Source organism: Delphinus delphis, chromosome 6 (assembly GCF_949987515.2).
Source record: "Delphinus delphis chromosome 6, mDelDel1.2, whole genome shotgun sequence".
Classification (NCBI taxonomy): domain Eukaryota; kingdom Metazoa; phylum Chordata; class Mammalia; order Artiodactyla; family Delphinidae; genus Delphinus; species Delphinus delphis.
Window position 1 is genome coordinate 75707794 of NC_082688.1, and position 12877 is coordinate 75720670.

General features: G+C 37.1%; 1 protein-coding gene across 1 annotated transcript in view; it reads right to left on the minus strand.

Annotated features, from left to right (window-relative positions):
• Positions 1-1848: 1848 nt before the first annotated feature.
• LINGO2 (leucine rich repeat and Ig domain containing 2) overlaps positions 1849-12877 on the minus strand; it is a 216547-nt gene continuing 205518 nt past the window's right edge. The window contains exon 2 of the mRNA XM_060013484.1: positions 1849-4385. Within this exon, the coding sequence (XP_059869467.1) occupies positions 2529-4349 (1821 nt within the window). The 5' untranslated portion in view covers positions 4350-4385 and the 3' untranslated portion in view covers positions 1849-2528. The remainder of the gene's footprint in view (positions 4386-12877) is intronic.

Genomic DNA, 12877 nt, shown 5'->3' on the forward strand with positions numbered 1-12877 from the left:
TTTTGGAAGACTCTCTAACTTTGTTCATTCTCAAGTTTGAAAGACTCCATTCCATTTGCACACAAGTTGGAATTCTGATAGAATTTGTAAGATCTTGATTTGTATTGTTAGATATAAATAAGGTAGTTAATTGCCATAAGAGGGAAATGAATTTCTAAGTGATGTATGATAATCATCAGGAAAGTCAAATGAAAAATGATTCAAGCAGGCAATTCTTCAATCTTTCTATCTCATTTTCCACCCTTTATTAAGGGAGAAATGGGCTTAACCATGTTGCTATCCAGTTGGCAAACAATTTCTGGACCTGTCACTTTTTTATTGGGGTCAATTTAATTTTATTGAAGTTACTCAAAATTTCAAATACTCAAAAAAGCCAGCTTTTTGAACGTCAAACCTCCAGTCTGATATGTCAAGAAACAAACCCCAGAGACCTTCTACTCCAGCTTACATGCTGTCCAAAAGGGTGCTCTTTCTTAGGTCTCTCTCAAAGTGTGAAAAGTGTAGATATCTATCTGTTCTATGCTAATTACATATATCATATGTCATGAATACACTCTATATATTCAGTGCTTTCTCAGATCACATAAATATAGTTGACCTTGAACAACATGGGTTTGAACTGTGCAGGTCCACTTATACACAAATTCTTTTCAACAGTAAATACTATAAGTACTATGCGATCTGAGGTTGGTTGAATCCATGGATGTGGAATTGTGGATACACAGGGCTAAGTTATATGAAGATTTTCAACTGTGCAGAGCATCATCATCCCTAACTCCCAAGTTCAAGGGTCAACTGTATATGCTTTGAAAACCACTGACTCAACCTTTAGCCAAATGGAATTATGTCTCATTTGAACCAGGTCACTGGTGGTAATGGCATGACGCCATTGTTTTTAAACTATAATATTTTAACTTTGAGTACCAATCAGTAACACAAACTGAATTGGATAAACAGCCTTCATTCAGAGGGGTGAAAGTGTCAGCACGATTTAACCTACTTATAGGGGTAAATCGTAGTTTTTCCTCAGTGGAGAGAAAAAAAAAAATCAGTAAGTGCTGCTTAATCTACCTTGTTTTTCGCCACTTCTTTAAAAACAAGACAGATTCTTCTTGTCTACACCAGACAATTTTCAAAATAAAAATCAGTATCTATTTGAAGAGGAAGCAGGGAGAAACCCTGAAGTTGTCCATTTAAGATAATACTGTGGGGCTTCCCTGGTGGCGCAGTGGTTGAGAGTCTGCCTGCCGATGCAGGGGACACGGGTTCGTGCCCCGGTCCGGGAAAAAAAAAAGATAATACTGTGTTTAAAGTATTTGAATAGACAACAGCAGAGTTGCAGTAGCTAGATGACTCCTTAGACTGGAAGCAATCTAGCCTTCAGACAGCTATCATATTTTAAACAGATCCTTAGTTGCATGGATCGTGTAATGCATGGATCACCCTGGTTTGTGCTGGAACCTGAGAAGAACTCCTCCTTATCCAGAGAGCTTTTAAACATCTGAACAGTTGATCTTAGCTACGAGCTGAATAGTGCCCTATGAGTACATATAACAAGCACATCCTCTTCCATTTTCTATTAACCCATTAGTAGCAATCGATGAAAGTAAAATCAAGTTGTGGTTAAATGAATAATTTTCATTATTAACACCTACCTTGCATTTTACAGGTATAAACAGTGGCACACCACCTTCTGGAGAAACCAAGGACTTTGTAACAGTAAACTGGTCCAGTGTGATATCACAAGTATAAAAAATATTCCATTCTGTATCAAAACTAGGCACATGCCTTTATTTATAGTAACAGAAGTTAACAGAATTGAGCATTTTTGCCTTGGGTCCTATTTCTTGGCATCCTACGTCAGACAAACACATCTTTCAACATATATCCTCCCATAACTCCAGGGATCTAGCCTCAGGGTTATCTCTATGTAAAGGAAGGTGAAATCACACTTGGATCGATAGTGGTGAGTAACTAAAAGCACAACCTCTCATTCATATTGCTTTAAAACATATACAGCATATATGTTTCAAAAAAAAAAGAGTAAAGAATATACTGATTTCTTTGTGGTGTTGAACCAACAATACGGTATGATGCAAGGCTTTAACAAATGAGAATCAGAGATACAAATTTTTCTGTAGAGTATGTTTTGGACAAATGTGTCTTTTTAATATGTAAATCCTACATTGTAGGTTGTTCCTTTTTATTTATTCTTTTGTTTTTGCAGTGGTAGAAAATGTTGAATAACTGTCCATGAGCATAAGCCAAAGGTCAGGTTCATTACTGAGATCCCCAGAATGCCAATATTTGCAATGCAAACAATTAGTATCCCACTGTGTGAAGGGCTCTGACACATGCCTGCCTTGAGGCGGCGAGTCTCCATCAGAAGTCCTCCTGCTTCCACGGACCCTGCTTTGACACAGGGGCAGCGGCACTAAGCTGCCTTTTAACCTAGTGCTTTACTGTGCCAGGCTGTCTTAACTGGTTACCAACAATGACACGGAAACCATAGCTGGAGTGGTCGACCCTCAAATCATTTTCATGTTGAACCTCCTGGGTCCAGCCACCTCCCCTTCCACAACAGCACCATTGTTTTTTCGGGGTACATACTCAAGGTCAATGCTGTTTTTGTGTTTGCCTTTCCCACGGCTCCACACAAAAAGGAGGAGAAAACAAAATAAAACCACTCCCAGGAATGTGAAACAGCCCATGGCTGTAGACACCAGTATTGTTTTAAGGTCCAGGGAAAAAGTATTGGCATTGGTGCCATTGGAAACGGTGTCATTGGAGTCGGTCATGTACATAGGGGTCCTGTTTGCATAAAGGAAGCGGTCTGAAGTGAATCCTTTCACAGTTAAGGAGGCCGTGTAGGTGTCATTCCCAGCGGCGTTGCTAGCGATGCAAACATACATCCCGCTGTCTTGATCCTGGGCAAAACGGATTTCCAAGGTGCCATCGCCCAACACAGTGGCTCTTCCATTGGACTTGGCGGTGATGAAACGCCTTCGAGGTGTCACCCAGGAAATCACAGGCTGTGGGTCTCCATCAGCATTGCATTCTAGCTGGACCGTCTGCCCCTCATCCACTAGCAGATGCTGCAACTTCTTTTCACGGATTTTGGGTTTTTTGCAGGTAAAGTAAAAAGAAAGGGCAGTGCTATGGAAATCCTTGAATGACCTCTCACGAATGGTGTCTGGGCCAGCACACATGGGCTGCTGGCCACCGAACTGCAGGGTGGGGTGACGCTGCAGGATCCAGAGAAGGCGGCAGTCACAGGCCAGTGGGTTGTTATTAATGCTCAGGACCTCCAAAGCCCTAGGGGAGGAGAAGACATTCTCTTCCAAAGTTTCCAGTAGGTTCTGAGACACATTGAGCACACGAAGGAAGCGGAGCCCTTGGAAGGAGTGAGGCTCAATGGTGCGGAGCTGGGCCCCCACTATGTGAAGCTCCTGAAGGCGGATCAGGTCCGAGAACATGCCTGCTTCGATAGTGCTGATGGGATTGTAGGAGAGGTTAAGGTGGGTCAGATAGACCAGGTGTTTAAAGGCAAGGAAGGGTACCACGGACAGGTTGGTGTTCGTGATTGAGAGGGATGTGAGGTTGAGACCATAGAGGCTATTGGCAGGCATCATATCCAGTAAGGGCCAATAGTCAATCTCTAGATGTTTCAGGTGGAACAGTCTTTTAAAGGCATACACGGGCATGTTGTTGATATTGAGATGCTTCAGATGCAGGCTGATGAGGCTGCGGAGATGGGAGAGGGCTTCTGTTGGTACCGCTGTTAGGTTGCATTTCTCCAGGGTGAGCTGCTCCAAGCTAAGCAGCCCACTGAAGGCCCTATGTGATATATAAACCAAATCATTATCCCCCACTTCTAGAGACTTCAGGTTATGCAAATCCTGGAACATGTAGTCCAGTAAAATGACAATCTTATTTTCACTAATGTCAAGCTTGGTGAGGTTGGCGAGGCCCGTGAAGACCCCCAGAGGGACCAACTTCAGGCGATTGCCCTTCAGGCGGAGGGAACGCAGGTTGAAGAGGTTGTTAAATGCTCCTGGCTCCACATTGGCGATGATGTTGTCACTCAGGTCTATCTCCTCCAGCAGAGGGTATGAGATGAATTCTTCAGGGTTGACACTTTTCAGCCTGTTCTTGCTGAGGTCCAAGATTTTGGTCTCGATGGGAATGCCCTCTGGGATGGCGATCAGTCTCCTTCGGTGGCAGCTAACAGATTTGTTCTGGGCTGAGCACTCGCAGCGAGCAGGGCAGCCAATGGTGGATCCCATGAAGATTAAGACCACAGCCAGACCCAGGAATGGCTGCCAACATGATAAGGCCGTGTGAAGCATGACTCCCCCTCTTAGTCTTACACCTTGGTCACGGGCCTGCAGGAGAAGGGGCCAAAGAAAGGAGGAAGAGAAATTGAGTTAGGACATAGATAGGTAAAGAGACATAAATGAGACAGTGAGTACAATGAAGAAGACCCTGGATTTGGAGCGCTACAGATCTGAGCTTTAAACCTGAGAGCTGCCATTGTTAGCTACACGATCTCAGGTAAGTTACTGCGTCTCCCTGTACTTCAGTTTTCTTGGCTGTAAAATGGAAATGAGGGGGATGATAATAGTAGCTTCCTAGAGTTATGACAATTTCAGTATTGGACAACTGCAAAGAGACTATGACAGTGTCTGGCACAGACTGTGGAGCAAATCAATACATTTCACAAAAGGTTCTGTTTTGAACTCAAAGGACCGAAGCAGAGGTCAATGGCTAAGAGGACACCTGTTCATTTTGAATCAGTGTCTGCATCTCTGATGTTTGGGAATGTCATCCTCTGTTCAGAATGAAGCTAACAGAAGCTTCATTCAACATCAGGCCCTTGGGTTCCAAGTACAAAACAAAGTTACATTCAGAGAAAGAGGATGAGACTTTTTACCTTCATATATAAGTTTTCTATTTAAAAAGTCCCTTTCAATTAGAAGGTGTACCTCTTTCATAATTCAGTAAATTTTGATTTATGAAGGGTTTTTCTTTTTTGAGGTAAACAATAGGTTCCTCAAAATCTCCCTGTACTCTTCATGTTTATCATAGAGATGAGGCAGAATCCAGGCATCATAGCCGCTCTGATGATGAAAATGCTTTCTTTAAGATTTTGGGTTAAATATGTAAGAGTGAGAAGAGTCATCATTTTAAGGAAAAAAATGTTTTTAAATAATAAATGGACTATCATTTCTTCATATTTAAATTCAAACCCAGTAAACATGTTAACCTGAAGTTAAATAGGTATCAAATGAGATTGGAAATGAGTATGTTTTAAATGTATATAGTTAAGCAGACACTGAACTTCCGGCTCAACTGAATAGCGAGGGGTGTGTTATGGAGCAGTGCTTCTCAACCTGAGATCCCTGGGGGTGCACTTCATCCAAAAACACCATATTTTACTCAAAGGTAAGTTGTTTAAGACAATATTTTTAGATTAAAAAGTATTTGATGAAATTTCAGCATTTGCTGCTGAGCTGTAAGAGTATAATTCTCCAGTCAATGTTTACATATATGTCTCTGTCTGTATGTATAGCTATGTCTACATCTAAACAAATCTATCCATAAAAAATAACAACTAGGGCTTCCCTGGTGGCGCAGTGCTTAAGAGTCCGCCTGCCGATGCAGGGGACATGGGTTCGTGCCCCGGTCTGGGAGGGTCCCACATGCCGTGGAGCGGCTGGGCCCGTGAGCCGTGGCCGCTGACCCTGCGCATCCGGAGCCTGTGCTCCGCAATGGGAGAGGCCACAACAGTGAGAGGCCCGCGTACCACAAAAAAAAAAAACAAAAACAACTAGGAACAAACTTAATACTGAATCACTAGGCAAATGGCCTTAAAATGCAGAAAAAAAGTGAAGATGCAAAAAGCGCTACCAAATCAATTATAGAGAACACAGATTTAGTTTTGCCACATCTTTTCCAATAATTCTATCTTTGTAGATCAAACTAAAATCTGTCTTGAAAACCAAAAGAAATCAACTGAAAAATTATTAGAACAAAGAGAATAAGTAAATTAACATACTACAAAATGAAAATAATTTTCATATATATAAATCATTTAGAAAATATTACTGTGTAAAATGATTCCAGTCACAGCATCTCTGAAAAAAATTAAATTCCTTAGAATAAACTAAACAAGAAATACACAAAGTATTACAACCATTCAGCCCTACTAAGGAAACAAAATAAAACTTACTAAAAAGAGCGATATAGTATATATATTTCAATAGAAAGATTCCATATTATAAAGACATTAATTCTTAGTAAATATATACATTTCAAAGAGATATTTTTGACTTGAAAAATTCTAAAGTTCATTTGGAAGAATATAAATATGAGAAATATCAGAAATATTAAAAAATAGTAATGAAAACAGACTTACCCTACAAAATATTTAAACATAAATTACAAAAATTAATAAAAAATAGTATCATGCTGACACAAAAATACAGAGTTAATGAAACAGAAAGAGTAAGGAATTATATCTAAATACATTTGAGAAGTCAGTATATGTGAATGGTGGCATTTTAATCCAGTGAGAAAAATATAAGTGGCTAGATATTTAGTGGGAAAATTTGCACATCAACTTCACTGGTTCCAATAAGATAAATTCTAGAAGAAAGTTTAAAATGCAAGAACAAATAATGAATCAGAAGAAAATTCATTAATATTACAATAATAGAACTGAAAAGCCTATTTCTGTGATGAAACCTAGCAACCATGAAAGAGAAGAATCTATTCAATTGTGTGTAGTTAAAAAATTATAACACACAAATAAACAACAGACACAAACACAAAGGCCATTGCTAAAATGGAGAATATCTTTTAGGCTTATAATAGATGAGGGATTAAACATAGTACTAAACAAACGGTTCTTGTTAATCAATAAGGACAAGAGGTGAATGTCAATAGAAAACTAGGCAATGAATGTAATAAAAACTAAAAGCAGCTAATAAATATGTGAAAAGCTGGCTAACTTCATTAGTAAGCAAAGAAATACAAATTAAACAACAGGGGTATATCATTTTGCTTATCAGATTGACAAAGTTCAATAATTATTTTTGCCCAGAATTAACAAGAGTAGAAGGAACTGATATAAGAAATATAAACTGGTATAATCTTCAGGAGGTTCAGGTACAACAATGAGGCGGTTAATGGATAAATTAAATTTTAAAAAAACTAAGTTCAATATGTTCATCCCTTTGAAACATTTTTTTCCTTGTAAATTTTATTTTTTTAAACCACTTTATTGAGGTATGACTGACATACAGAAAACTGTACATATTTAATGTATAGAATTTGAGTTTGGAGATAAGTATATATCCATGAAACCATCACCACAATCTATGCCATAAACATATGTACCACCTCCATAAAAAGAGGGTAGATCTTATGAAGCTTTTCTTTTTTCCTAGCAACGTATCATAGGGAAATAATTTAACATAGGTGTACATAGATGTTTGGTACAGGCTTGTAAAGAATATAGGAAAACTGGAAATATGTAATAGTAGGAGTTTAGTTATACATTAAGATACAACCATACTATAAAATATCACGTAGCCAATAACACATAAGACTAAGGTCTATACTTATTAACATGGAAAAATGAAATAGATATATACTCCTATTTGTGTGAATATATATTAATGTTTATATATATGTAGGCAAGGACAAAATTGGGATGACATAATGACAGTGTTGACCATTATTATGAGATTGTGGGATTAAATGTGATTTCCATTTTCTTATAACTTTACATGCATTCTCTTTCTTTCCACAATATACCTGTATTACTTTTATAAACAGAAAAACAAAACTACTTTGATTTTTGTAATTGCTTTGACATGTAAAATGTCATGGATATATTTTACAATAAGGGATCAAATTTGCATTGATATTTTTAAAGGTTATTTAAATTTTCATATAAATCTTAGCGTCACTTGCCAATTTCTAAGAGTCTGCTGGGACATTGATAAGAGTTGTGTTGAATCTATAGGTTTTTGTGGAGAATTGATATTGTAACAATATTTAGTTTTCTAGCCCATGAACGTGGTACTCTCCATTTATTCAGGTCTTCTTTAATTTCCTTCAGCAAGTGTTTCTTCCTTTCTAACTTTTATGCCTTTATTTTTGTGCCTTTTTGTGTTTGCTACTATCTCTATGATAATGTTGAACAGAAGTACTGAAAGCTATCTTCCTTACTTTGTTCCTAATCTTAAGAGAAACCATTCCTTTTTTTTTTTTTCACCATTAGGTTTTCTTTTTTTATATAGATGTCCTTTATTAGATTGAGCAAGCTCTCTTCTCTTCCTAGTTAACTAAGAATTTTTATCATAAATGAGTTATTGAATTTTGAAAAATGCTTTTCTGCATCTATTCGGGTGGTCTTGTTATTATTCTTTTAGTATGGTAAATAATATTGATTTTTTTGAATGTTACACCAACTTTCAACTTTTGGGATAAACCCCATTTATATAAAGTGTGTATGTATATATATATATATATATATATATATATATATATATACACACACACATTTTATTGGGTTTGTTTTGCTAGTATTTGGTAAATTTTCTGTTTCATGAGAATTTTTTCTCTGGTTTTTAGATCTCTTGTGATGTATTTGTGTAGCGTTACTATGGGTAATAGAGATCTCATAAAATCAGTTGGAAAATATTTCCTTGGCTTCTATTTTTTAAAGGGTTGGTGTAGGATTGTTATTTCTTTCTAAAATATTTGATAGAAATTACCAGTGAAACCAACAGAGCCTCGAGTTTTCTCTGTGGGAATGTTTTGACAGGTAAGTCAATTTCCTCTGCGTATATTGAAATATTTAGATAATCTATTTTGTGTGTGTCAGTTTTGGTAATTTGTTTAAGGAATTTGTCTATTTCATCTAAGCTATCAGATTTGCCTGAAGCCATAAAGTTCCCTTATTATTCTTTTAATGTCTGTAAGCTCTCTAGGTCATCTCTTTCATTCCTGATATTGCTAAGTTGTGAATTTCTTTTTTCTCGATAAGTTTAGCTAGAATTTTGTCAATTTTATTGAACTTTTCAAATACAAACTTTTACTTATATTTTCTCATTAATTTCTGTTTTATGCTTATTATTTCTGTCCCTCTATTTACTTTGGGTTCAGTTTGCTTTCTCTTTTTTTTTTAAACTTCCTAGGGTAGAACCTTAGATCACTAATTTTGGACCTTTTTTCTTTAAGCTTTTAAAAGTATAAATATCCCTTCAGGATATTTATACAGGACTGCCATAGCTGCACTTCACAAATTTTAATATTATTTTAAAAGATTATCATTCAGTCAAAAAGTTTTTCAAATTTACTTTGTTGTTTCCGTCGTTGACCTATGGATGGTTTAGTTTTGAGTTAGTTTATTTCCAAGTATTTAGGTCTTTTCTAGATTCTTATTGTTTTTTATTTCTAATTTAATTCTGTTGTGGTCAGAGAACAAACTGCAAAATGACAACCTTCTAAAATCTACTGAGATTGTTTTATGGACCACCATACGATCAATCTTAATTACTATTCCATGTGTACTTAAAATAAATATGTACTTGCTGTTTTGGGGTGTTGTGGTCTGCAAAAGTCATGAAGATTAATATGGTTGCTTGTGTTAATAAGGATTGGGAACTTTTTCTAAGTAATTCTATCAGTGACAGAGGTGCGTGTTAAAATCTCCAGATATGTATGTGAATTTGTCTATACCTCCCTAAGTTACGTAGGTTCTTGTGTCACATATTTTGAAGTTCTGATATTAAGCAGATGTTCAGTTCTGATGTATTGAATTTTTTTTTATCATGAGAAAGAGTCTGTCTTTGTCTCTGGTAATACTTCTTGTCTTTAAGTCGCTTTGAATGATTAATATAGCCACTCTAGCTTTTCAAGCTTAATGTTTTCGTGGTATATATTTTTCCATTGTTTTATTTTCAACATATTTGTGTCTTTGTAGTTAAGAGCATCTCTTGTAGGCAGCAAGTGGTTACGTCTAGCTTTTTAATGTCTGATGATATCTGCAATTTCTGCATTTTGTTAGATTGCTTAGCCCGTTTAAATAGAATATAATTACTATTATGGTTGCATTTAAGCATGCCATTTTGCTAATCTCTTGAATTCTTTTGCTCCTCTCATTCTCCTGTCTTCTGTTTTAAACAGTTAGATTTTAGTATGCGTTTCAATTCTTCTTTCTGTATTTATTTACATTACTTTTATTTGTTGCTGTATGGATTAGAGTATACCTCTCTAACTTACCACAATTTACTTACACTTTTTAAAGAATTGCTTCAGGTAAAATATATAGTAGCCTTGCAACAGTATATTCTCGTTTATAGCCTCCCCCCACCATCCTTAGTGGAGGGAGGTATAGTGAGTTCTAGACAGAGAACAGTGTGTGCAGAGACATGGGAACAACGGAGAACACTCTGTGACTGGGGAATTAAAGTATGCAGTTCAGAACGGTTGGAGCAAAAACACAAGAGAAATGGAGAGGAAAAGAGGCTGAGTGGTAATTAGGGGAATGATTTACAAGGGGCTTGTAACGTGTGATAAGCTGTTTGCACTTTATCCTGAGGGCAATGGCAAGCCATTAAAGTGGTTTATGCTAAAGAGTGATATGAACAGATTTACATTTGGGGAAGATTAATCTGACTGCAGCATGAAAAATAGACTTGCAGGAGGGGAAACCTTGAAGCTGGAAACTCAGGAAGCTGTTGCATTAATTCAAGCCAGAACAAAGTGGTCTCGAGCAGGGTCATAGGAGTAGGCTTTAGTAAATGGACAGATTCGAGAGGTGTTTTGAGACAGAGTAGAAATGCTTTCCTTATGGATTGACTGTGAGGGGTGGAGGAGAAGAGGCAAAGGTGATGTCTAGCCCTCTGTCCACCGGATGGGACCTGGTGTCATTCACTGAGATGGCGAGCTTAACAGTAACAGGATGAGGAATTCCTAGTTCCTACAAATGTGTCCATCACTGGGCCAAGATGTGTGGGCAGATAAATGATTTTCTACTTCTTGAAAATAATATTTTTCAAATATTTGGGTATTTCTTTGGTAAGGCAGGGAAAATGTACTGTCTATTACAGATTTTACGTTCAAGGTAAAAGTTTTATTACACACTCTGTACTTGTCAGTTTATTTTGACGTATGGTAAAGAATGAGTTATTTTTTATAAATTCCACTGCAGAGTGTAGTCTTTTCTGGCAGAGTCTGTCCAATCTACATATCACCAGTTAGAGAAGGAGATAACTGACATCCTAGCTGATTTATTTCAGTGATGTTTTAGGGAAAGATTATTTTATTGCTTGGATCCCTTAATCGGGCTCTACGTCCAACATGGAAATGACAGTATCTAACTCAATCATGGCTGCAACTTAACCAGAAAGGAGTTCAACTAAAGGTGGATAGAAGCAAGTATCTTGTTCCTTAAAAAACTGGTACTTTTGGTTCCAAAGTGAAGGACCATCACAAAGAAGGATGGATAAGGGCTCAGCAAGCAGGCAGCAGGAGAGCTCTCTTCTGGTCTGGACAGCTCCCCCATTCTACTTCCGTCTTTCAGCTAAGCAGAAGTAGATAATATGGGGCCATATCTCATCACAGTTCTTTGATGTGGTTTGGAAACTGTGTAGGAAGGTTGTGCTTTATTATTCTCATCACAATATTTCTCAGTTTTAGTCTAGAAGGGCAAACTGCTGACTCCATTTAGCTTCCACTGTCAGCGGAAGTCTTGTAATCAAAGCTTTCTCTTAATGTCTGACTGTGACGACGGTTTGACAAGATGAACTTCATTTCATTAAGAATAAAGCTGGAAACTAAAATCCATAGGAAGCCGACTAGGGCCTTTCTATTAATTCTGATCAAAGGGACTCTTAGGCGCAATGATGAGTACCTTTTTCAACCTAGTGTGCGAAGTTGGATATTTTCATACTTCAACTTTTTGTGTGCTGAGTGTATTTTACAACTCATTCTATTAAAGTATGAAACAAACAAAAAACGACCATAAAGGACTTAAGGAAGCAACGGAAAAATAAAAACAATATTTGGACGCAAATACGTGGCTCAAACTGAGTTTGACGTTTGTTAGACGTGGGACATGGGTAAGCTGATACTATCTGTGATTCTCTTTATCTTCTACGTTAATTTGTGGTAATAAAGCGGGATAAATGTGAGGATTAAAGATGGTGTATGTAAGGTGACTAGTACATAAAGAGCTGCCATTATTGCAAATTTTTAATGGGATAATGGTTTGTTTGTTGAAACAGTATCTGTCAGAAGGCATTGCAAAGAAGACACGGATTTCCTCTGAGGACAGATTTGGAAGATACTGGAGAAGGAAATCCTCAAAAGGATGATACAGTGATAAAGAGAAAAGGAGAGTTTCAAACAAACAGCCATCATTTAAAAAAACAAAAACAAACATAAGAAAGAAAAGAAAGAGGTGATGGTGGTTGTATGTTGTTGAAAAAGAAAGCTTAGAAGAGAAACAGCTGCTTTGATGATTGATAAGGTAATGATAAATTTCTTAGCCTGGGAATTCTATGATTAATTTAGTTTTCTGACTGGCAACTGAACAAGGGCACAAAACAATAAATGGATAGCACAGAAATCTCTTTAAACCTTCACACTACCAAATGATAGATTCATTTGTTTATTTATTTCCAGTAAAGCTATTTCCCAAATGGAGAGATGTGGGTGACGAGGGAGGTAAGGTGGGGAAGAAAAGAAAGTAGAGGATTTAATGAAAAAAGTGTCCAAAATATGTCTGAGATGGTAACTTCCAGGTTTCTAAAACCACAAATTCATAAATACTGGTCTGTGCCCAAATCAGATACTGAAG